Source organism: Perca flavescens, chromosome 3, assembly GCF_004354835.1.
Source record: "Perca flavescens isolate YP-PL-M2 chromosome 3, PFLA_1.0, whole genome shotgun sequence".
In the NCBI taxonomy this organism is placed as follows: Eukaryota; Metazoa; Chordata; class Actinopteri; order Perciformes; family Percidae; genus Perca; species Perca flavescens.
The window spans coordinates 31,752,457-31,779,504 of NC_041333.1; the positions used below are offsets into that span (position 1 = coordinate 31,752,457).

Consider the following 27,048-nt stretch of genomic DNA (forward strand, 5'->3'; position numbering starts at 1 on the left):
TCCATGTGACCCGGCACTGACAGTACAGTAGGGTCTGTACTGCTCAGTAGTTGAGCGTCCCTCCTCCATCCATCCTGCTCGGCCTCGGTCCCGGCCCCTCCACCCCCTCCCGTCCCGATCCGCCCTCTCTGCTCCGGCGTGCAGCGATGCTGTAGATGCGGCAGACCGGAACAGCCCCTGTTTGATACACACTGGATGCAGCAGCCGGGGAGGATAACAAGAGCCTGACAGACACCGCGGAGGACCACGGTAGGCTACTTTATTCTACAGCCGTCAATGTTTAAGCTCTTCATTCAGCTCCTCTCTTTGTTTTATTAGATTCAGAGAATTATTACTTATCTTATATGACTCATCTTTCCCTGTAGTGGATGTGTCACCGCAGGCTGTTCTCCTACTCACTCATACAAATGTGTCTTATGAATGTTCCGTGTGTTTGCGCAGTCCTTTTAACAAGCTTTTAAAGCGGAACAAGTAGCTAGCCTATAGCTAGGCTAATTGTTACAGGAATGTCTTAAAGTCAAGTAAAGAGCATCAACATGGGTAAAAGTCGATTAGAATACACCTGACATTTATTTTAACATCGTGCGTGCATGGCAGTAGAATAGTTTTAAAGGGTCGCGTCAGATTATTTTGAAATGTAGTCAGGTTAGTCCACTTAATACAGTTACATGGCAATTTTTGTAGTAACGTAATCCATTGGATTACAAAAAATTAATAGGCCTATAAGGTTTACTTTGAGATTACTTCAAAATAAAACATTGCACTTTATAGGCATCTAAAAAATGGACACAGCCACAAAAGAGTTTCAAATACATATATATATATATATATATAGATTTCAACATCTCAAAACATGTTCAATGCAAATAAAATGCATTTTTCATATACAGCATTTACAGTTGGTCAAATCAAATGACCCTTACAAACACAGGCACAAACTGCAGTTGCAATGTGCCTATTCTACATCATGTGGGATGCTTTTTTTTTTTTGGTAAGTTTTTGTTGCTGCTGTTTTTTAATCAAAAGCCACATGGAGCACTTTGTTCTTGTAACACAAGAGGAGCATCTACTCAAAATGTCCATCTTCCATATTCAATGTGAATCAAAAGGAATAAAAACTCCATTATCCATGAGTCATCATTAAAAAGCAAATATAAGTTACGTCACTTTTAACAAAACTAGCAACCTCAGAGGCATAACTTACTTTGATATACAGTAGAACATATTCAGAATTTAGAAATGGTCAAATCAAATTACCCTTACAAAAACATGCTGGCATAAACATCAGGTGTAGGCCTACTGTAAAGTTTCATACATTTTAAAATTGCCTTATTTTAAGGGGCTGTACTCAACATTCAGAACATTAATATAGCAGCAAACAAATATTTGCTATGTAAAGATATAGTGGCGTAATGGCGTCCTGAGCAGAGAATGAAGTTACACTCCCCTTTGTGTGTTGTAATCTGAGATTCTTCTGTTCTGTTTCTTTGAGAGCCATGTGGAGACAATCCCAGACCACTTGTTTTCAGTATTTCGAGTACAGCACCTTCCTTTCAAATGTAACTGGGCTAGTTACTTATTTTCTGTAATCTGAATAAGTAATCCTGATTACATGTAATCCATTACAACCCAACCCTGGTTATGTATCAGTCTATATCACTTTAAAGAGTAAGAATAAGTTTGTGAAATTGTGTTTACCTATAAAAAACTGTTGACAAATCTATTAATTTTTCTTATTCTGGCTAATATAAATGATTGACTGACCGAGACTTTGACTTGTAAAACAAGAAACTCTGGTTCAGTATTGTCTAGGGTATATTATATTTGATTCATAAACTACACTAAATTTATAGTCAGACTTATACAATTAACATTCCATGGCCCTTTAGTGAAAGAAAACAATACTTTAAATTTCATATTAGCTTTTATTTGCCGTGTAATGATCACTTCAAATGGCAAAAAAATGTGCATGCTCTCATTGCAGAAAATTTGCTCTTGAAACATTTAAAATAGTTACAAAATATTAAAATAGTTAGTTTGAGAGTCTTTACACAGCCCTCAACATGTATACACATTTTTGATAAGACTCCCTTAAATTAGCTTATTTTTCTTTGTAGTTAAATTGTCATTTACCTGGTGACATATGCCAATAATATAGTCTGTTTATTCATAAATGTATGACTTATTAACTGTTCAGCTACGATAGTTTGCGACTGTACATGATTATTTCACAGAAAAGACAACCCTTACCCCCCCGTCTCTACTTCAACTTCTGTCTCATGAAAGAGAAGTGCTGTTGTAGCTTATGAAGCCTCTGTGCTGTAGCTCTAGCTAGGAATGTACGTGAGCTTGTAGGTTTTTTTTTTTCTGTCAAAGCCTCTTCAGTGAATTAGCTCTCATTCTTATAAAGTCATGGGAGACCAGCACTGTTAACCAACTTCCCCGAGTCTTAATATCCTTATGTTCAGCCCTCTCATGTTATGTAAGAACAGCCAGTATTACTCGGAGGCTGCTGTTCACTGGCAGAACAATCAGACAGTATCTGAGGGTTGAAGAGGCTGCAGCAACCACGTTTTCCTCTTATCTTAAAGTTAGCGTTTAGTTGACAACACAGTACTACCTCTTGCAGTGCATACAGTACTTAGACAATAGTCACAGCAGTCTGTGAGTCATCTTTCGGCATATTTAGAGGTACTCACTTCCTCTACCTTCAACCGACGATGAACGTACATTCTCATTTATGTACAGTTGTGAGGTGTGAGGTTGTAGCATTGTTAAACACAACTTATTTGCCACTTTTATAGGACACAAATAGCCATTCTTTCTGAACGAATACACATTTTATACCAGACCACAATACAAAAGGTTTAAAAACTCATTAAAACGTGTGGAAGTCATTACTGAATTGCAGATTTTTTTAAGAAATGAGTTTTCCCACAAAGAAGAGATGCCGTTAAAGATGGAATCCAAATATTATCAAAAGACAAAATGATAGTTGTTCATTACCTCAGCAGTATCACCTAGATCAAGCTGTCAAACTACTACGCAGTGCTGATCAAATAGGAATCAAGATTCTCTTACTGTATTGCATATTTCTTGCCTCAAATGTTTTCAGAAACACATTTTTGTTTGTACCGTTTAGCTGTAATTTCAAAAAAGGTTTGTGACCCGGACATTTTTTTCCTGATTGAAAACGGACCAAGCACTCCCCCAACTTGCATGTGTTGCTCAGCGCTATGTCCCACGTTTTGCTGCTCTGATTGGTTGTAGGTTAAGTTTTGTTGCTCTGATTGGTTTTAGTTTAAGTTTCGTTGCTCTGATTGGTTGTAGGTTAAGTTTTGTTGCTCTGATTGGTTTTAGTTTAAGTTTCGTTGCTCTGATTGGTTGTAGGTTGAGGGTCATTGCTCTGATTGGTTGTATGTCTATCCAATTGTGTCCAGTGGCCGTTGATAACACCCCTTGGAAATTGAAAATTAACTGAGAGGTTCCAGACAATGCCATGCTGGGCCTTTCCATATGTTGATGTTGTTGTTTGTTGTTGTTTTTTACTTGGACTGTTGTACCCTGTCTGCACAACAAATTCACCCTTGGGTACTGATGAAGAAACCTAAACTAAGCTAATTCTTAGCCCCGTGCTAAGACTCCAGTTTTCCCAGGGTTTACAGTGTTGTAACAGACAATCAGATCCTAGATTATTAGACATTTCACACTTACCACGTAGTATATGAGATATCCCCAGTGGGTGTAAGCACATGCAGAGCAGCACTTTCCCTGACATTTTACATCCCCAAAAAACAGAGGGTTAAAATCACCTCTGTAAATAAATATCATGGCCAAACTATGAAATATTCATCATATTCCCTCTCAGCCTCGTAAAAATGGTGATGAACCATCATTTTCAAGAATGAATGAAAGATACAGATCATTGGCATGACTTGATGGCTTAGTGTGGACGGATGGCCAATACATTGAGAAAAATGTGCATTTTTAGATTAAGCTGGCATAGTGTGACGGTAGTCTTGAGGAAATAGCATGACCTTTTGGAAGAAACAGTTGTTCGCTTTTGTTGCCAGTCTTGTTGTCACCATGAAAAGTCTTAAGATAAGGTAATCACCTGCTGGACTGAGGTGATGATAACCTTGGGCTTTCTGTAACATAAGGTTAGCATTAGACCAGGGCTCAGAGTTGCAAGTGTGGAAAGCCTAAATGATGGTGCGTGTTTGCTGTAAACCAGTAGTTTTTAGTCTTGTTTTCAGAGAGACATATGGCGCACTAACTGTAGATCAGACTTCTGTTCTGAGTTCATTTCAGTTAAAGCAGGAAATTGGCATGATTCCTTATCATCCCCTTGATGTCTCCATTTAGCTGCGTGGAATGGACCGCTTTATTTGATTCTAATGGGCCTTTAATCCAGTTGTATTTGGGGCATCAAATCGTGGAGTCAGATACAAGTGTGGTACTGTAGATAATCTGAAGCGGTACAATCCCAGGTCACTGAGTTCTCTGCCTCTCCTCGCTCCCCTCTTTGGACCTTACCTCTCATCTAGAACAGTGCAGTCCCATCCAGGTTGACTCGTGACATGTTGGCATACGTAACATGTCTCTCCGTTTCCCTGCCTCCTTCTTATCAGGACCATTTGACACCCAGAAAAGCCTTTTCTTTGGCTTCTCTCTCCTTGCTGTCAGTGAAATGTGCCTGCGTGGAGGTGTGATCAGGAGGGCAAGTGAAGGAGCAGTCAATTCCCATACATTAGCTTGGCTTGGTGCTTGGTAGTGTACCTGAGTCTGCAGATTTTTTTTTCCCAGGCCCCTCCTGCTCTGAGCAGATCAAGGGTAGAAAAGAAAGTTGATTTTAATCCCCAAGGGGATTAAGAACCCCATGAGTAATTAAACGAGACTTCTGTCTCAAAAGGACAAATTATTGTACCACCTCAGAGTTGAGAACCGTTTTTACAGTGGTCTACGCTGAACAAATTAGATTAGACGTATCTCCATTTCGATGATCAGTAATCACCTCGCGATCACAGGGGAGATTGCATATTTCTGCTGCTTAGAGTCCTGAAAGGACAATGGAAATGGATTTTGTCTGACGTTGATCATACATAAGATATCTTTTCCCAGGCAACATATATACATTTCCACTGAAGCTGGACTAATAAAGAACCATCACCAGTAGAAGTTTAACACCATGAACATCAAGCTGAACTGACTGTACTGATCCACAGTGTCGATGACCACATTGGTAGCTTTTTGCTTTTTAAGTCCCCTGAAAATGATACTTATCAGCTCAACTGTGATGTGTGGTACCTTATACTGGGATAAAACTTTCTGAACGATCAAGAAAGCCACAGAAACAATCATGATGTGCTAACTGTTGCAGATTGATGGCTCCTGACGTATGTTTGAACCTTATAAACAGTGCAACTATTATTTTCAACATCTGTTGATACTGTCAATTATTCGTCTGGTCTGTAAAATTGATGAAAAATGCCCATCACCCCAGTCTAAAACCCATTAATTTTACTATGATACCCTCACACTAAAGAAGCTGGAAACACCTATTTTGGGACATTTCTGCTTTATAAATCACTAAAACGATTAATTGGTCAGTGAAATCATTTGGAAGTGTGTAATCGTATTAATTAAAGTCAGCAAGAAAGAATATTCATCGATTTGAAGCATCTTGATTAGGTCTAGGCATATATGGAGATAGGAGATAGGACAGGATCTTATGGAGCCTAGACAATGGTGGAGAAGAGCCAGCAGGTGGTTGATGGAAACACTTAATTGACTCTCTCTGAACATCCTGGACATAATGGTGGTTATGGGAAGGTGGTGGGTATTGCTATTATGCAGTATTTAAAGAGCAAAATCCAAAAACTGACAGATTATTGGCTGGAAATGGAAGAATAGTGACAACATAAAGTGACAGAGAAGAATAGAACAGGAAGAAATAGCAGAACAGGAATAGGAATAAAGGCAGAACACTGTAGAACTTTAGTCAGAGCTTCATTGAAATGAACCAAACTGAACAATTTGAATCGTCAAATTGATTGATTGGTAATTTCCACCAATAATTTGCCTTTATTACAGTGCAAAATGTAGTTTGAATATAGAACAATATAAACTGCAGATGCAAAACTTTCATAACTGCAAAATTGATTAACTTGATTTGATTTGATTTGATTTCAATATCCTCTCCTGGTAACTTAAGGGTATGATTAATGTTTTTATGGTCATGTTTAAATAACTCAAAGCTCTTGGTTAAAAGGAAAGACAATGTCATCTTGCTTAATTGAAAATGTCAATGGTGACTTGAAGTAGGAGACACAATGCCAAAACTGGTCTCTGTGCTGTTTAAGTTCTTGTGTGCCCAACCACCCACTGCTACCTCTTCTGTATGTTTTTCACTGCAGTATAAGAGCATCACACTAATGCCTATACTAAAGAAGAAAAAACCTTGCCAGTGAGTGTAATCCAGGCAGCTGGAATTTTTACTTCAAATGAGACATGGTTGATTTGCTCACCCCTACGAGAGGCCTGACTACAGATGTCTTTATCATAAGTGATATTGAGCTGTCTGTGCTAACCTGGCAATAGTTTTTCTATTCAGACACACGTACTCTCACACACACACACACACACACACGCACACACGCACACACACACACACACACACACTTATTGAGACATGCTGTTACTCACCACTGTCTCTGCATCATCAGCACTATGCTGACATGGTTGCTTTATGTCTTCATCTGTCGATTGAGAGTGAAGCACTGGTGCGGCTCAGGAACAGAACTGTTTGTGAGAAAACACATTGAAAAAGTAATTATCATCTTATATCTGCTAGCTTATATCCAAATAAATACCAAAAAAGTCCAATACACTAATCTTCTTATGACACTAGCATTATAAAGTAATTGGACACATGTCTCTGACTATGTTAGTTTATCACCTTTCTTTCTTATTCTTTCTCCATCCATGCCCTAGCCTGGAAATCCAGACCTAATGTAAATCCGAAAAATTAAGGGTCTGGCATTGAGTAATGAAAATGGCCCAACTCGAGGGGCAGCACCAAGTATGCAGTCTGCACGCAATTGGATAACACTATGACCAATCACAACAATACACAGGGTGACGTATTCAGATCCCCATACGCTTAGCTACCAGCAGAGCTAACTGGTAGATTAAACTGTTGTCCTCTGTTTAGCTCGCCTCTGGCCCGCCTATATCAGATACACCAATGTGATTGGTGCAGTTCGGCTACAAGGGCATAATTAATGAGCATAATTACTCAATGCCAGAGTGACTCGCTGAGCAAATTCAAATTGTGCTCTCGTGAGAACTCTATGCCCAACATTTCATTGGAATTCACACTCACCTCACTTCACCCTCAGATTGTCCAACACTTTAGCCTTTGGTTACAATAAATCACATAATCATTATGTGGTTTATTTGCGTTTTCCTTAGGCATTCTTTCTGCAGCGTCATGAACTGTCTACACATGTGCACTGTATATAAATGAAATGCCAAAACCATCTTTTTTGCACTCTGGTAGCTGAACAACATCCTGCTACATAAGTTCTGTATGTGTATGTATCACGCCTATGTGAGCATGGGTGAGCATTCTGTGTGTAAAGTGGTCATGTTCTTTGGTGGCAAGGACATCTCACCACTAAAGGACATCTCACCACTAAAGCTAAAGATACATATGAAAATACATATGAAAATCCATGCTTACCTCTTTGTTTGGATTTTTGGATACTCAAGCAGTGAAAATGGAGGAGGATTACCAGCCTCGCATTGTAGTGTGGACAGGGAAGCTGAGCTTTATAAAAAAAAAAAAAAAAAAAAAAAAAATCTAAATTTGTAAACTGTCAGATTATTGTAGTGGAGTTAAAAGTACAAAGTTTCTCTCTGAAATGTATAGTGGAGTAGAAGTAGAAAGTGGCATGAAAAAAAAAGACTCAAGTAAAGTACAAGTACCTCAAATTTGTACTTAGGTATGTACGTAGTTACATTCCACCACAGGTTGCAGGTGTAAAATTAGACATGTCATCATATAATGACGCATGACTGAGCTCTGTTCTTTTTATGATTTTGCCTTTATTACCTCTACTACCTTTCATCTTTGTCTTTCTTCTCCCTCTTCACTACCCTTCCACCCACAGACAGAGAGCTGGTATGGATAATAAGGCGTTGGAACCCGAGTCTGTGAGTGTCCACATGGAGGAGGTCATCATGTGTAATGGAGGCAGCCAGCCTCAGCAGCAGCAAGAAGCATCCATGTTGACCCACCTGAAGAAGGTTGAGAACCAGATCACTGAAGCGCAGCGTTTCTCCCACCTACCTAAGCGCTCAGCCGTGGACCTGGAGTTCAACGACCTTTCCTACACCATCCAGGAGGGGCCGTGCTGGAGGAGGAGAGGTAACACACATCTATCCATTCTTCAGTTTGTAAAGGAGTAAAGATCTAGGCTTGTACGAACGCACCAGGTACCATCTAGTCTCGCATTGCCAGACCTCTCCACAGCACTGCGGAGGAAGGTCTGGCCCTTCCACACATACACTCCTGGATTGGAGAAAAAACGGTCAGGGGTTGTTTTAATTTCTTTAAACCAATCGCAATTATCTTCAGCTCCAGACGCAGCGACGGTGGCTCTGCAAAATGGTCTCGGGAAGGATCGTTTGCACCCCGCAAAAGAAAACGCCACATACAATATTAAATGAAGTTAACTGCTCACACAATTAGGGCTGCTCCATCTTAGTCGATTAGTCGACTAATCGGTCATTTTGGTCTTAGTCAACTTAGATTTCTTTAGTCGATTTGTCACATTTTATGCTTTTTTCATTCTGAATGACTTATTTCGTACGAGCACATCTCTGGTAAACACAAGAATTAAAGTGGTGCTTTTGCATGAATCTTTGCGGAGAAACTCAGATTTACAGATCTGTCGATTAAATCAACTAATCGATTAGTCGATACAATTGAATGAGTGTTAGTCGACTAAGAATTTCTTCAATCGAGCACAGCCCTACACACAATACAGTAACATGAGCTATATAAATTAGCTGGATACATGGTTAAGTGTAATTTGCTCTTGTTAGTGTATCGCCGTGTGTATTTTGTCCATGGCGAATACCCGCCAATAGGACCCAAAACATCACAGTTAGATAGTAAATATGCCGTAAACATATTCTTTGTAAATCTTTACAATCAAGGGGCAGCTTCCAGGTTCAAATCCGACCTGCTTCCCTTTGCTGCATGTCATCCCCCATCTCTCTCCCCCTTTCATGCCTATCCACTGTCTCTATGTAATAAAGGGAAAAGCCCCAAAAAAATAGGATGACCAGATTTCCCGGAACTAAAACCGGGACGCTTTGTGCATGACCGTAGTGCTCGTGCATGCACGCGCTTTTTTAACGTGAACATGTACTAGCCCAGGTCAGACATAGACACAGACAGATTAGACACAATTTTGCAAACAGCACACGCAGACCTACTGCTCACTAGATAATGGTGTATCTCAGCTAATAGTCATGAATTTTCTTGGTATGTAGCCTACATATCTAAGAAATAATATTAAAAGACATTGAGTGAGTTTCGTGTGGGACCAACTTTATTTTTCAGAATTAAAGTATTCTTTTGGAAAATGCACCCACTGAACTTGTGAAAAACTTTGTGAAAAGGTATTTTTTATTGCATGGCATTAAACAGATTATTTGTAACTGCTGCCACTACTGCTGCTGCTACTATGAAATTGCGTACAGGGGACAGCAAAATTGGCCCGTGTGACGAGTAGCACCTTGAATGGTCACTGTTGTCAGTCCATGTGTTGTTCATGAGCGAAAATATCTGCTCAACGGGAGCATTTGTGCCCGGTAGACAAATGGCGAACTGACAAAGAAGACCTACATTTTTGTAAAAAATGTTTCGCTGTGTCCATTTATTATAGTTAAAACGGAGAGGCATTGCAACAATGTTTACAAATATACAGTGTAACACCCGCTGCACAGATTATGCAGACGCAGACCGCTACGATTGACTGACACACACACACACATTGTTAAAATCATACGCTGGAATCTTTATTAGTCTCTCTACATGGGTTTAGTTAACGATCGGGCTATAATAAGACCACGTCGGCTATATAATCACTGACAACCGGGATAATTTCATAGTGGTTGGTGTAAACCGGGACATTTTAGTGTCCCAACAGGCTTTTTTTCATATTCTTCTCATATTCTGAAAGAACCAAGCAGACCTGCCTTGTTGCACGATCCAAATTTTCGTCACATCTTGCCATTTTCAATGTGTAACGTTAGCTTGCTAGCTCAGAGGTTCCGGTTGCTATTCCTGGATGCGACCAGAGTTTAACGTAAACACAAAGGAAGCGGAAGGTGAGGGACACCGGAACTACCCGGTAAATGAACCGTCGCCGATCAAGACCGATAGGTACCATCTAATTGTTACCAAGACGAAGAAGATGACTTAATGTAGATACAAGATCCAGCATGCACCAAGCTTTCTCAAATTCTCCAAGTCTGTGAAACTTTACTGAAAGGCTGAACAGCATTCTTCCAAAAAAATATTCCCTCTTTTGGTGTTTTGATGATTGTAAAACTAAGTCAGCAATGTTCACCTGTATAACACCTTTCTTGTAAAACCATTCACCCAAAGCAAATAGTTAGTGTTTCAGTAATAACGAGAGAAGTGTAATGTTTCCCACTTCTCCCAAAAGGGAGAGTGTTTGGAGACCTGAGTGGAGAACGTTGAATGCTGTAAACTAGCCGGTCTCTATCCATGAGTCTGATGTAAGTGTATACTGTGTGCATGTGTTTGAGTACATCCTCTGAGGTTTCCAGTAAGTGCTGCATTGTCTGAGACAGTTTAGGTCATCAATAATGTAGCTGAGGGGAGAGGAGAGGAGAGGAGAGGAGAGGAGAGGAGAGGAGAGGAGAGGAGAGGAGAAACACGGAAGGTGAAGTGACATGAAGTGAGGTAGGGTGGGTTTAAGGTATGAGCCAAGTTTCCCAGTAAGTGCTGCATTGTCTGAGACAGTTTAGGTCATCAATAATGTAGCTGATCTGGTGAGCCAAAGGAGAGAGGAGAGGAAAGGAGAGGAGGGTGAAAAGAAGGGTGTGCCAGCATCTATTAATCTAAATTCCTTTCAACCTTTAAAGAAACTGCAAGTAAACACTTACTGTAGATGAATAACAAATATATTCTTGTGATTGCTGTGCTTCTCAGTATGAGTCTTTTTTTTTTTATTTGATATGCTTTAACTTGTTTGAAATCTTTTTCATAGTTCCACAGTACTGCTCTCTAAAAACCTCTTTGACTGTGTGTTTGCACAGCCACAGTACAGAACGTGTCACAGCAGTTGGTAAATGAGTTTCTCAGTGTTTTTTTCCAATAGTACTATGTCTGTGGCTTTGAAGGGTTCTGATAGCCATCATCAATTAATATATCCAATTTGTTGAATATATACCAGCAGCAGCTGAGAAAGTGAGTCAGACAATATGTTTTGCCATTATACTATATTTTATGCATTCTCCATACCTCTTATGTATGTGTTAATACATAATACGTGTTAGTAATAAAAGTAATCTATTGTTATCTGGCCCAAATAATAGCATTTTCTAATTTTGGCATAGCATCTATTTTAAGACTAAGCAATCATCTAAAATTACTCAACTGCCCCACTTTTGGGAAATACAAAACATATTCTGAGGTGCAATAAAGGCATGTTTGAACACTCCCAGCAGCAACGTAATATCTTGGAAATGTGACAAATATTATATATAACTTGTGTGAATTTTCTTTCTCACACATAATCACAGCACCAAAACATAGCTGAGCGATGGCAGCAGGTGTATGGCTTGCAGCTAACTAGATATAGACATGAGAATGTGTATATGTATACAGATATTATCTTTATGTACAAAAGCATTAATGGAATAATATAAGAACAACACTCTGTACAACTTTTAAATTATCAGGCTCCTATGGATTTTCTTTCTGTTTTACAAAAACCATATTGGCACTTGTTAGCTAGAAGTACAAATCTTATTCCTTGAGGAAAAACTGAAAGGAGCAGGAACTGTAATGATTAAAAAATATATGTTTAAAGACATATCCCAAACAGACCTAAATGTTAATTATACTTAACCGACATGTGACATTGATTGAACATCCAGTATCTTGTTCAGGGTGACGGGAGCCTATCCCAGCATGCAATGAGCAAGAGTCAAGCTACACCTAGTCTATATCCACGACGTTCCACTTCCGGGATTGTTCTGTTGCCGATGGAAATTCGGCTTACTTTGTGTTGGCATTTTAAACTCTGGTGGATTTATGAGGACTATGGTTAACCTTTTCTCAGATCTCTGCAGGGTAAATCCAGACTGCTAGCTAGACTATCTGTCCAATCTGAGTTTTCTGTTGCACGACTAAAACAACTTTTAAAGGTACACATGTTCCACCAAAACAAGTTCCTTCCCGAGGCTATTTTCAGCGGCACCGCGGCTTTCCCCGGTGCCTAGCACCGCGGCTTTCCCCGGTGCCTAGCACCGCCCAAGATGATTGTGATTGGTTTAAAGAAATGCAATAAACCAGAGCACGTTTTCCTCCCATTCCGGAATGCTGTATGGACTAGCCAGACCCTCCTCCACAGCGCCGCGGTGGAGGAAGGTCTGACAAAGCGAGACTAGAGGTGACCCATTATAACGCCCAATGCCGGGACGCTGAAATTGCAGGCACGGTGAGCTGGCACAACTGAGGCTGTGTTTCATTGGTGGTTCAACGTTACTTCGGGTGAGTGAACAATGGTCACTCCAGAGGTGGATATCACCCACAATGCATTGTAGTTTATGCAATTGTTGGAAAATTGCATGACATGAACAGACGTAACATAAGAACGGGGTTAGAATGCCATAATTAATGGAAAATAAACCACACTTGAAGCAGTAGCGCTAAGCCTATAACTGACGGTCGATCCTTATAGTTTGTGCTGAAAGTGAACAAGGGCAGGTGTGTTCTATTTTAATCCCCCGCTCCTGCCCTGTCCACTATCACTCTGCTCTCCAAGTGGCCTCCATGCGGCATATGCCGATAGGTAAAATCAAAGGGCTGAGGGCAAGTGAACGAGGGGAAGTGGAACTCATGTAACAGCCTGAATGTTATCCTTCCTCTATTGGTTATGTGATCCTCACTTTGTACATCGTAGTGGTCCCTCATGTATGTCGTGATGACGCGTGAGAGTCACTGAGAGTTGTTAGTTGTCCGGACTGAACATTAACTGACAACCGTGCGTTTTCTTGCTTAAACCTTATGTGTTGGCACCCTGCTGGAGAAACCACAGGCAATAGTAATCAATAGTATAACTCACTTTACTTGGAAAAAAAAAATCAGAGGTAAAGGCAGACAAATATGGTAGGGAGAAGACTAAGATGAGGTCAGGTAAACAAGCAGAGATAAAAATGCTGGAACACTTGACACTGGGTACGAAGACGAACTGGCACCGAGATAGGGAAACAAACTGACTAAATACACAAGGGAGAGAGGGTAATGAGGCACAGGCCGGGCCAGACAATCACACAGGCGGGAACACATGGGGGCAGGAAATAAATTATCTGAAACAACAGAAGAGGTAAGTATATCAAAATAAAACAGGAAACGATGAGTGAATAAATGACAATGAAAAACATAGGAGCAGGACAGGATATGGCAGCTGCTTTAGTCCCATTCATCCATGTTAAATATATTTCTGTTTTTTGAAAACCAGATTTGAGTAAGGGCCTTCTTCTAGGAAATGAGCAATTGATTTTGTGGACACTGACTATCAGCGTAGTAAGATATTTACGGGGTGGATAACCTAAGGTGTTTCCAAATGAGGCGTTTGGTGGCAAAAATCCCCAAAATCCTCAAACACACTCATGTTTTAATAAGGACAGCCAAATGAATGAACCATACACATTAGACTCAACCATGCTGTTTAAAGAAAGGAAAAGGGTGCTTTCCAATGATGTCGGATTGGGCTCTTAGGGTTGTGGCTAGTAGGGATAAAGCTAAGGCTGGAAGTTACACAACATCTCGCAAAATCTAATCTAAAATAATAATATAATTTTAAAGGTCCCATGACCTGCTGCTTTTTGGATGCTTTTATATAGGCCTTAGTGGTCCCCTAATACTGTATCTGAAGTCTCTTTCCAGAAATTCAGCCTTGGTGCAAAATTACAGTCACTAGAGCCAGTCCCACAATGAGCTCCTGAATATGAATATGCTCCTTATGACCTCATAAGGAGCATATTCCAGATCTGCCCATCTGAGCTTTCATTTTCTCAAAGGCAGAGCAGGATACCCAGGGCTCGGTTTAGACCTATCACCATTTCTAGCCACAGGGGGACCATAGGCAGGCTGGGGGAACTCATATTAATGTTAAAAAATCTCATAAAGTGAAATTTTCATGCCATGGGACCTTTAATACTTTCACCAAGGAAACGCGTGTTCATTCCTCGGGAGTGTTTTAATCCAAACCATGGTCTTTTTCCTAAACCTAACTCGTCATTTTGGTGCCTAAACTTAACTCTCGTCGCCACTTTGTCACGCCTAAACGCCATAATGTACCCCTTCTAGCCACAACCGGCTCTTAACAACATCTATTTGATATGACCACCTGTTTTAAAAACTCTTTATTTTTGACAGTTAGGACAGGGAGGAAATGTTGTTCATGAGCAACCCCTGGATTTCTGGTTCCAACAGCACAAAATCAAATTGTTTCCGTTGTATTTTCTGCAGCATAGTACAGATACTACTCCTCTCAAAGGTTGTAAACAATGCCTCGTTGAAAGCTGATGCAGGTGAGTGCTCAGTGTTAATGCTGTTAGACTGAAATGCAGCATTTGATACTGTACATCGTACATCGGAGTCTCCACTCTCCACACTCACAGACTAAAGCGGTGGGTCAGGGACTGGTTCTTTTCCTGTTTGACCGAGAGGAAGTTCCTACTATTTGTAACTGGGTCTTTCTGATACTTTTGTACTGAAAGATAATGTTAACATCATTATGCTGACTTTCCTTTTACTGTTCAAGCCCATTAATGGTTCAAAGTGCAATATAAATAAAGATAATTCTAATTGTTTGTGTTAATCATTTTGAATTTTATTATTTACTCTTTCCAAAGTGTATGTTTCCATTGCCATCAATGCCCTGTTTGTTGTTGGCAGGTTTCAAAGCCTTGCTGAAGTGCCTGTCGGGAAGGTTCTGCAGTCGGGAGCTGATAGGAATCATGGGGCCCTCTGGAGCCGGGAAGTCCACCTTAATGAACATTCTGGCTGGATACAGGTGAGAGTGCCAAAATTCCCTTCTTCTTTCCAGTTAAAGTAAAAGCGTTGTCAATATCACGTCCTCGATATTAGATCGTATATCGATATATAGCTCGTCTAGAAAACCCATTTGTGGACAAAAGCAGCCGTTAGGAGAAATTAGTTTTCATCACAGGCAATTTATGGCATAGATTTGTGTATCATGTGTTCAGTCTATTCCTTTTTTGAACTGTCCAGCATATGTGTTTGTCCTTCCTGCCGCCCAGGGAAACAGGAATGAAGGGTCAAATCCTGGTAAATGGGAAACCCAGGGACCTGAGAACATTCAGGAAAATGTCCTGCTACATCATGCAGGAAGACATGCTGCTGCCACACCTCACTGCACGAGAGGCCATGATGGTGAGTCGTTACTGCTGTGCTTATAGCACAGCCAGGAACATTTAAATTCATCCTCAGATTGGGTTATTATTTTGAATCTTTATGGTAATGATGATATTATTTTATTTTTGTATTCTGTCTGAACCTGTAAGGAAATGAGTGAAAGCTATTGAAGGGTTGTTGGACTCGGGGGGGAAAGGGGACTGAGTACCCAGGGCCCTCACGTAAGGATGGCCCAAAAAGATGCTAGAATGAATAGCTGTGGATGTGGGTAGGGGCCCATAGAGAATGCCTTTCCACAGGGCCCAGAATGTTGTGCTACGCCCCTGAGCTATTGTGCCAGCGTGCTGCAGTGATTGGCTGGTGACCTGAGACTGCCACTGATCTGTACAGTTATTAAATACCTGTTGCATTACATAATTAGGACCCATTTTTCCCTCTTTACTGCAGGTTTCAGCCAACTTAAAGCTGGATGAAACTATGGATGTGAAGAAAGAACTGGTGAGCTAAAAAAATAACATCTCCTACATACACAGAAAAAAAGGTAATAACATTAACACTTCCATTTGAACACTGAAACTTGACCATAAACGTACATCATTAATATATAACCTTTACCAATCACAGTTAATATGGAGAAATGCCCACTTTTTTTGAACGCTCTGTGGACACGCATATATACTCAATTTGGATTAAGACCAATCTTTCAGGTACATATACAGTATGTAGGAGGCATGAAGTGCAGTTCCACTCAGGTGTAAAGTTGATGTCCAAAATAAATCTATCAATCAAGAGCAGATAGGACATGTTGGCTTTACATTCTGACATGCAAAAAAAGCTTTCACCAGTTACACAGCTAACATAAATGCATACATTCACTGCCCCTGCCAATACTATGGACAGCTTTATAAGCCAAAGGCACATGTATGCACAGAGAAAAACTCTCTGATAAAATATAATAAATATTTGTTTTCTGACTCTGTTATGTAACTCCAAATGACCATAATGTATTTGTGTGGATGTATTATCTTGTTCACTATCAATGACTCAGTGATGATGTCATCAAGCATTAATAAATACTTCTAGCTTCCAAAATTCACTATACTATGTCTGTACTTACTATATTATTATTTATTTTTTGAATGAAACACAATCATAAAAACTGACATAATGGCATGTTTATGTTTATATCTACATCGCTTTTAAGCCATAGTTTTTGGGAACAAATGTAAAAAAAAAAAAAAGGTTTTATATTTGCAAACTGACCTGGTGAAACTGGCAGGTTGTAAATCTCCTTCCCTCTCTCTGACTTTCTCTGTCCAGGTGAATCAGATTCTGACTGCATTAGGGCTCCTTGGCTGTGCTCACACTCGTACCAGCTCGCTGTCCGGTGGTCAGTGTAAACGGCTGGCCATCGCCCTGGAACTGGTCAACAATCCTCCAGTCATGTTCTTTGATGAGCCCACCAGGTGAGACAGACAGATGCGGATGTGCTGGTGATGGTTAAATGTAGACTTAAAAACAATTGACATATGACATTTTACTTGTTTGAGATGTGCTTCCATCAAATCAAATTGTGTTATTGAAAATGCTACAGTACAGTTTGACCATCACCAATTCAAGTCAATTGACTACTTCTGGTGTGTCCAAAGTAAACAGAGTGTTCGGATTACAAAACTCATTTTGTTTTGATTTTTCTAGTTTCTACTGACAAGATTAAGGTTAATGGAGAAATTGTCAATGTGAACATTGGGATTGAAAATTTGAATTTCTCTTGCAGCCAAAAATGTAGGCAACCCAAAGGCTGTTTTAGTTCATCCAACAAGCTCATCTGACTGCATATTTATGAGTCTAGTGACAGTTGGAAATATGGTGTTGGACTGACTTTTAAAACCCTAGCAACTATACTCAGTGATACCATCTGGCAAGTATGAGCGGTTGGGCGCTCATACTAGGATGGGAGAAAAACATGCTCTGGTTTATTGGCATTTCTTTAAACCAATCACAATCGCCATGGACGGCGCTAAGCGTCGGACAGAGCCACGGTGTCGCTGCAAAATAGCCTCGGGAAGGAAAGTTTTGGTGGAAGGTGTACGTTCAAAAGTTGTTTTAGTCATGCAACAGAAACCTCAGATTGGACAGATAGTCTGGCTAGCTGTCTGGATTTACCCTGCAGAGATCTGAGGAGCAGTTAAGCATAGCCCCCAGAAATCCACCAGAGTTTAAAATGCCAACACAAAGTAAGCCGAATTTCCAAGGTAACGGATATCCGACCTAAATTCATGAAATCCGGCAGAATTTCCGTCTGCAACGGAGCAATCCTGGAAGTGGAACGTCAAGGATATAGACTAGCACTGTGGGACCCTAGCTCTCTGACAAATGAGCTCTTGCAGAGCAGAATGAATAAAACATCTCAACAGAATTCTCAAGTTTCTCTCATGGAAACTCCAATAAGAACTACTACTTGTTTATGTCTTTGCCTCAGATTACTTCCCAGTTGCTCATTAATGTTGTCCCTCCTGCATTCCCCACTAACTCTCTCTCTCTCTCTCTCTCTCTCTCTCTCTCTCTCTCTCTCTCTCTCTCTCTATCTCTTTCTCTTTCTGCTCAGTGGCTTAGACAGTGCCTCATGCTACCAGGTGGTCTCACTAATGCGCTCTCTGGCGCTGGGAGGACGGACCATCATCTGCACCATTCACCAACCTAGTGCCAAACTGTTTGAGATGTTTGACAAGGTACAAGTCTGTCAATATGAGGACATGGTTGGAGGAATGGGTGGCTGGACATTCCAGTTTCTATTTATTTTACGAGAAGCTGTGGTGCATGCCAATACTGTAACATTGTACACAGGCACTGGCTGTTAAATGAAATGGCCTCTGTCAGTGTTGGAAACTTTTTGAAAAGTAATTTACTTGTCAATTTACTTGTCAACCTTGAATCATTTTGCTCCTCCACAGCTTTACATTCTGAGTCAGGGACAGTGTATCTACAAAGGCACAGTCCCATACCTCATCCCCTATCTGAAGACTCTGGGCCTTTATTGCCCAACCTACCACAACCCTGCAGACTTCAGTATGTCCACTTCTCATTTCTTCATATATTTGCTACACTTTGCTGAAAATTATGTGAAACATTTCTAATTCCTTCATTATCTGTATCTCTCTCTGCTTTTGCCTTTGCTTCAGTCATTGAAGTTGCATCAGGAGAGTATGGAGACTTAAACCCTGTGCTGTTTGAGGCAGTCCAAGGTGGAATGTGTGCATTAGAGGAGAAGAAGAACCAATGTGATAACAATGGCCAGTCAGTCTGTGCAACAAAGTGCCCAATGGTGTGTAGTAGATGATGTGTTGCCGTACTGCAGTCAAGGCTGGATTAAAGCAGGAAACTGTCCTAGGGCCTTAGCAGTTCACCATGTGGAAAATACTTTTTTGGTAAATTGATTCATTGCAAACTTGTTTGGCGTTATGCACCACAAGAACACAATATAAACTGAAAAGATTTGTGCTGTGATTATCACTTCATTGGAGGGGGACCCTGTATCAAAGTCAAGTTTTAATACCTTTACATTTTCAGTTGATATGATGCGCGCAATACATATTCTTTTAAGAATAGTACATTTGGGAAAGGCATAATGACCATTTTTGCTCACCAGTTCAAAACTAAAGCATCTTGAATTTGGTACCGGGGAGGATTTGTGACTCTGACCAGCTTCTTCTCCGTAGCATAACATAAACTCATACGCATTGTTGCATCTTTCAGGAGAGCCCTGTATTTCTATGTTAAAGGTGCTCTAAGCGATGTCACGCGTTTTTTAGGCTACAACATTTTTTGTCACATACAGCAAACATCTCCTCACTATCCGCGAGCTGCCTGTCCCCTGAACACACTGTAAAAAAAACGCGGTCTCTGTAGACAACCCAGGCTCCACAAACGCTAACAACAAGAAGGATTTGGGGGTGGGGGTTGGGGGGTTAGTGCGCAGAAGCACGGAAGGGAGGGAGAGGGGACGGGATGAGGAGGAGGGAAGGGCGAGCTGGCCTTGTTTTGTTTGAAAATCCTTCGATCGTCAACAAGAAGTGCTGTCACCCAACATCGCTTAGAGCACCTTTAAGTAACATTGATTAAGTAACAACATTTTCAATGGGAGTGCAGAACGGGGAGAACAAGTGGGCTGCATAGGAAGCTGGTAGGTGGATCTTGTTACCTTTGAACTGTTTTCAGTCTTGACTTGACTGACAATTTCCTGGTTGTAACTTCATATTAACAGTACAGGCATGAGAGTGGTATCCAACTTGTCATCTAACAAAAAAGAATGCAAAATAAAAGCCAATAAGCATTATTTGCCAAAACTATTCATTGTCATCAAATTATCACCTGGTTTCTGCAGCAACATTTTTGCTCAACAGTCAGTTAATCCAGCCCCGACAGCAGAAGGTTTTGTTGTGATGCACTTTTGTGACGTGGGTTATAATTATAGACACATTTTTCAATGTTATGAGATGATGTGCTTCTATTTCCCCCAGGATGCCGGGCACATAGAGAGACATACTTTTGCCACAAGCACACTAACACAGTTATGTATTCTCTTCAAGAGAACCTTCATAACTATATGTCGAGACCAGGTGGGTGACAACATTTGTTCAGAAATATTGTATACATATTATAGCTGTGCACTGGTTCCAAACACATGGAAAAAGTCCTGTCCTATCTATAAGATTAAGTTACAAAATAAAGAGACGTTACCTAAAACAATCGGGCAGTTAATCATCCAAGTCTGAGACTGCATGTTTATTTTTTCCTGCTTTTGTTCTGTTCTCAGGTTTTGACCCACCTCAGACTGATATCCCACATCGCCATAGGTGTGTTAATAGGTTTGCTCTATCTGAACATCGGCAATGATGCCAGCAAGGTCTTCAACAACACCGGGTTCCTCTTCTTCTCGATGCTCTTCCTCATGTTTGGAGCGCTCATGCCAACCGTGTTAACCTGTGAGTCTGATGGAGGGGAGGGAATTATTTAACATATTTAAAATCCAATTTGATGTTGTGCCAATCAACAAGGCCCCATTTCAAAATCCTATATGTTGTAAATTGATATTGACCTATGTATGTGAATTGTTTTGTTAGTTCCTCTGGAGATGAATGTGTTCCTGAGGGAACATCTGAACTACTGGTATAGCCTGAAAGCCTACTACCTGGCCAAGACCATGGCTGATATCCCATTCCAGGTGAGCTGGCGCGGTTGGGGTTGGAGCGATGGGTTGGCTCACAGAGGACCTGAGGGCTGACAAACTTGTTGTTACACACAGGAAAAGAAAAGCCTACATAGTGCCCCACTGCACTCCAGTGTTAGTTGAAGGTACTACCTGGTTGTTCCAGTGGATTATGCTCGGCCAGCATTTCCGCAGGGTTTTGACCACTGTTGGTTCAAGTAGTTCACTTTTTTTCTTTCTTTACAAAGTGGAGAAAGATTCCTACATCATTCAGAGGCTGGCTCCAAAAAAAAAAATACTAATATAATATTGCGTTGCATTGTGTTTCTGTGCGCAGGCAAATAAGTTGAATTGTGTGTACTGTATGGTAGTCTATACTTCTTAAAAAAAAACTGTTGTTGCATAACTCAACGGAACAGTTAACCCCAAACAATCATAAGAAGAAGACCATGTTATCCATCGTTGTCCGATAGTAGTTTCACTGTGTTAACGAACATCATATATGTGGGATCTGGCTCTCTGTATCCTAGTTACATGAAAACAAGGCATATTTTGTTTGTCCTCGTACACCATACATATTAGCAGATTTTACATTTCACATCTTTCCTTTAATGGAATTTATCAGAAGCAGGCCATTAACACAACTTTTGCGTGTTTAGCTGTGGCCAGCTTCAGTACAGTATCAATGGGTACATTAGATAACGAAAAGATTCATTTTGGGGTCACTAAATAAAAGTAAATGATGGTGTTATTTTAGGTGATCTGCCCCATCATGTACTGCAGCATTGTGTACTGGATGACGGAGCAGCCTCCTGAGGCCACCCGCTACCTACTCTTCATAGCCTTGTCCACCTCTACCGCCCTGGTGGCCCAGTCCCTCGGCCTTCTGGTTGGGGCTGCCTCCAGCTCACTACAGGTACTACATGTCTGCATTGTTAATATAGGATTTCTTTGCTCGTGTTATAAATATAAAACAGAATATGTCCTCTGCATACCTAGGTAGCCACATTTGTTGGACCTGTCACAGCGATCCCAGTGCTGCTTTTCTCTGGCTTCTTTGTGAACTTCGACACAATCCCCAAGTATCTGCAGTGGAGTTCCTATGTGTCTTATGTCAGGTGTGTACCAGAATCACTATTTCTTGTTAGCATGGGGGATTAGGAATTCCGATGTTGGTGGTTTAGTCTGGCCACAGCAAAACAGCATGTAGAATTTCTATTTATTACAACCTGGGTCTTATTTCCATAGATTTGGCCATCATTTCTATTCTCACCAAGTCATTATTTTAGGTCTGTGAACGCAGTAACATCACTAGAAATAACTTGGCCTGACTCCCAGGATAGCCTAGAACAAAGTATTCTTAGTTTATTTGGAGAAAATGAAAATGAGCTACAAAACTATTACTTTAAACTGTCCACTTACTGGACCAACTTTGACCTAACCATAATTACTATAGCAGTTCTTGTGTGTAACAAGGGACTATTACAGACTGGCGGTTCTCAGTTTTAGAAACCAAATTGAGAAAATATGCTTCATTGTTCAAAGGGGTGGCTACGGTAAACTCAATCACATTTTATACCAAAATAAATATTGGGCCTCATGCAACATTTTCATATTCTTATCCTAATAACGAGAGTTCCAAGTCACCAAACTATCTTTGTAAATCGCTCGTTTCAGCCTGATGAATGCCACCTGTTCATGCAGAGGTGCCTGTTAATTGATCATTAACATAATCAGCTATTTTGACTCAGTATCGGGTAGGGCTGGGTACCGAATTCAATACTTTATAGGCACCAGCCTAATTTGCCTCTAAAGTATTGAGTATCGAAAAAAGCCTTGTCAATCAATACCCAATTTCAATACCTCAAGAAGTAAATCTCATCAGGGTCAGTGAGCCCAAAAGCATGCACCATGCTTCTACCAAGATCTAATAAACACGTCTAGAGGCACACAGGAAAATTCTACGTTACACAGAGACGGGGCTCACATAGATGAGCTGAAAAATAAATCAAAAGATTTGTGCCGTAACGTGTAATATCTTTTTGTTTTATTCTTATTCTTTATTTATAAAGGACAGCACACATTAATCAACATTTCTGTAAATGTGCCAGTGTTAGCCAGCCGGCTAATTTTCAACTGTAGTCCTTTTGGCCAGATGATTTTAGACCAGAGCAGCTGGAAGCCACAAGACATTAGTACAGGTTATACTATACAGACAGAAGTCAACAAGACGTTAGTACAGGTTATACTATACAGACAGAAGTCAACAAGACGTTAGTACAGGTTATACTATACAGACAGAAGTCAACAAGACATTAGTACAGGTTATACTATACAGACAGAAGTCAACAAGACATTAGTACAGGTTATACTATACAGACAGAAGTCAACAAGACATTAGTACAGGTTATACTATACAGACAGAAGTCAACAAGACATTAGTACAGGTTATACTATACAGACAGAAGTCAACAAGACATTAGTACAGGTTATACTATACAGACAGAAGTCAACAAGACATTAGTACAGGTTATACTATACAGATAGAAGTCAACAAGACATTAGTACAGGTTATACTATACAGACAGAAGTCAACAAGACATTAGTACAGGTTATACTATACAGACAGAGGTCAACAAGACATTAGTACAGGTTATACTATACAGACAGAAGTCAACAAGACATTAGTACAGGTTATACTATACAGACAGAGGTCAACAAGACATTAGTACAGGTTATACTATACAGATAGAAGTCAACAAGACATTAGTACAGGTTATACTATACAGACAGAAGTCAACAAGACATTAGTACAGGTTATACTATACAGACAGAAGTCAACAAGACATTAGTAGTACAGGTTATACTATACAGACAGAAGTCAACAAGACATTAGTAGTACAGGTTATACTATACAGACAGAAGTCAACAAGACGTTAGTACAGGTTATACTATACAGACAGAAGTCAACAAGACATTAGTAGTACAGGTTATACTATACAGACAGAAGTCAACAAGACGTTAGTACAGGTTATACTATACAGACAGAAGTCAACAAGACGTTAGTACAGGTTATACTATACAGACAGAGGTCAACAAGATATTAGTACAGGTTATACTACACAGACAGAAGTCAACAATACATTAGTACAGGTTATACTATACAGACAGAAGTCAACAAGACATTAGTACAGGTTATACTATACAGTCAGAGGTCAACAAGACATTAGTACAGGTTATACTATACAGACAGAAGTCAACAAGACATTAGTACAGGTTATACTATACAGACAGAGGTCAACAAGACATTAGTACAGTTTATACTATACAGACAGAAGTCAACAAGACATTAGTACAGGTTATACTATACAGACAGAAGTCAACAAGACGTTAGTACAGGTTATACTATACAGACAGAAGTCAACAAGACATTAGTAGTACAGGTTATACTATACAGACAGAAGTCAACAAGACGTTAGTACAGGTTATACTATACAGACAGAAGTCAACAAGACGTTAGTACAGGTTATACTATACAGACAGAAGTCAACAAGACGTTAGTACAGGTTATACTATACAGACAGAAGTCAACAAGACATTAGTACAGGTTATACTATACAGACAGAAGTCAACAAGACATTAGTAGTACAGGTTATACTACACAGACAGAAGTCAACAAGACATTAGTACAGGTTATACTATACAGACAGAAGTCAACAAGACATTAGTACAAGTTATACTATACAGACAGTCAACAAGACATTAGTAGTACAGGTTATACTATACAGACAGAAGTCAACAAGACATTAGTACAGGTTATACTATACAGACAGAAGTCAACAAGACATTAGTACAGGTTATACTATACAGACAGAAGTCAACAAGACATTAGTACAGGTTATACTACACAGACAGAAGTCAACAAGACACCACACATACAGCTAGAGCAACAGACAAGCTGTCCCTGTTTGCCATGCAGAGCCACAAGAAGCAGCAAAGCACCAGCATATCTACACATCAAACAGCATCCACATTCAGTACAAGAAATCATGCAAGCATCCAAACACAGTCAAGCAACATCGACCACAAACCATCTTCTAACACCATTCAACCATGCAAAACAGTAACAAGCCATAACGTTTATAAAATTGGAATTGGCAATTATAAATTTGTCTCAGTGTGTATATCTCTCCCACAGGTATGGCTTCGAAGGGGTGATCCTGTCCATCTACGGGATGAACCGTTCAGAGCTGGCGTGTCCAGGAAAGGTGTGTAAGTTCCAAAAGCCGGAAGAGGTTCTGCAGTTATTGGACGTGGAAGACGCAAAGCTCTACATAGATTTCATTGTCCTGGGCATTTTCTTCATCATTCTACGGCTGGCCACCTACCTTGTCCTCCGCTACAAGGTAAAGTCCGAGCGATAGGTTTTTCGCTTGGCACCCCTTCAAAATCTCAAGGCCCTCCCTAATGTCATCCCGGACCTCTGGTCTCTTTTCTGTGCACAGAAAACAACCTCTCATGTGGGAATTAGTTTCGTTTCATTGTACGCATTGCTGCTGAAAGGACAGAACATAAATTCTGATCTGTACTACTGCCAACAACTGTGCAGTGACTGATGATGCAGAGCAGTGAAGAGATCCTCTTATAAATCTACATATACCTGTTTTACCTCAGACATCAGGACTTAATTCCTGTGCACAAAGCCAGGTCAGCAGGGAGGAGGGCAAAGAGCCTGAGCCACATTCAGCAGCATGTATTGTACGTTTCATATTCCTGCAAGACAGAAATGTTTTGAGAACAAGGCGGATGTGATATAATAGTATTATGGAGCGGACATTCGTGTTTATTCTACACTGTGTGCTGTGACTTTGGTCCACAAAACTTCCCCCTTGAGAAAAGCAAATACAAATAGTGTTGACATTGTTTTATTAGTCAGACGAAGAAAAAACAGATAAATGGTTGCACTGGAGAATAAGTGTGATGTATTGTGCCTGAAAGAGTGAACACTGGGGAAAAAGCAGTTTGTTTGAGGTAGTTGTTATATGACAGAACTTGGGTGACAGTTTGGAGTCCCGAAACATTTACTTCCTGTGTATGAAAATAAAATCAACGTTTGAGCTAGATTGTTTTTTAATGTGTGGATAGTTGTAAATTAAGCTTTATCATGATTGTCTATGGAGATTTGGTATTTTTTGTACTTCCATAATATAATCTGAAATCTTTAAAATCTCAGTTATAATCAAAATTGTTCAGCCTTAATCATTTTATACTACGCTATATTATCTTTAGTACTGTTGTATTATATGCAAATGTGATTATATAGATGTATATAAGATAAATAGATTAATTGCTGTATCCTTATTTTTTGTGTCCACACTACAGTAATGTCACAAGGACACAACATGCTCATGCAATTGTGTTTGGTGCTATCTGAAGTTTTATGTTATATTTGAATTACATATATATAAATATGTGTGTGTGTGTGTGTGTGTGTGTGTGTGTGTGTGTGTGTGTGTGTGTGTGTGTGTGTGTGTGTATACACACACATGTATATATAGAAAAGTATGCATCTGGACTGCACATTACAAAAATACTGAGCATTTTGAGAACAACCAAAGAAAAATTATTGTAACTGGAAGTATGCTCACATTTTATTTACAATGCATTGAGAATCTTTCTGTTGTTTATTTTTTTTTATGTTGTTGGTTCGGGAAATGTTCTTTTTTGAAACATATATTGGAGATATTTCAGCTTAACTGTAATGTACAGCTATGTAAAGTGTCTGTTATGATATTCCAATAAACACTGATCTAACTAGTTCAATTAAATATCTCAGTTTGTTAATGTGCAGTGAATACGCTATATCGTCTCCTCCTCCTTTTACATTTAAAGGCCACAAGGGGAGCAGTGTGACCACGGTAAGGGATCATCCTTTCACTAGCTCTAAGTTCGCTTTCTGGAAAGCCGTCATAGGTTGGCTGCGCAACAGAGGGCGACTGTCAGTGATTCAATGCAACATGGACCCATGCTAACACAAGAAGAAGAAGCGACTTTGCATTTCCTAAGATGGCGAAGGCATATCCCGCCCTACTCTGCCTTACTCTACCTCTGATTGGCTTACCCTGAC

The 27,048-nt window shown here is 40.1% G+C and overlaps 1 protein-coding gene across 2 annotated transcripts; it reads left to right on the plus strand.

The window, feature by feature from the left end:
- Positions 1-26,657, plus strand: LOC114552591 (ATP-binding cassette sub-family G member 4). Of its 2 annotated transcripts, none has more exons than XM_028573511.1 (15): positions 1-249; positions 8,175-8,431; positions 15,233-15,350; positions 15,598-15,730; positions 16,160-16,210; positions 17,033-17,178; positions 18,321-18,444; positions 18,667-18,781; positions 18,895-19,037; positions 20,233-20,331; positions 20,529-20,697; positions 20,836-20,936; positions 21,679-21,837; positions 21,921-22,039; positions 25,120-26,657. In XM_028573511.1, the coding sequence occupies exons 2-15, from the start codon at positions 8,188-8,190 to the stop codon at positions 25,343-25,345; spliced, it is 1,947 nt and encodes a 648-aa protein (XP_028429312.1). In that variant the 5' UTR covers positions 1-249; positions 8,175-8,187; the 3' UTR covers positions 25,346-26,657. The 2 variants fall into 2 exon arrangements, with proteins under 2 accessions (XP_028429312.1, XP_028429313.1); XM_028573512.1 differs by having other exon boundaries at positions 25,100-25,220.
- Positions 26,658-27,048: the final 391 nt, after the last annotated feature.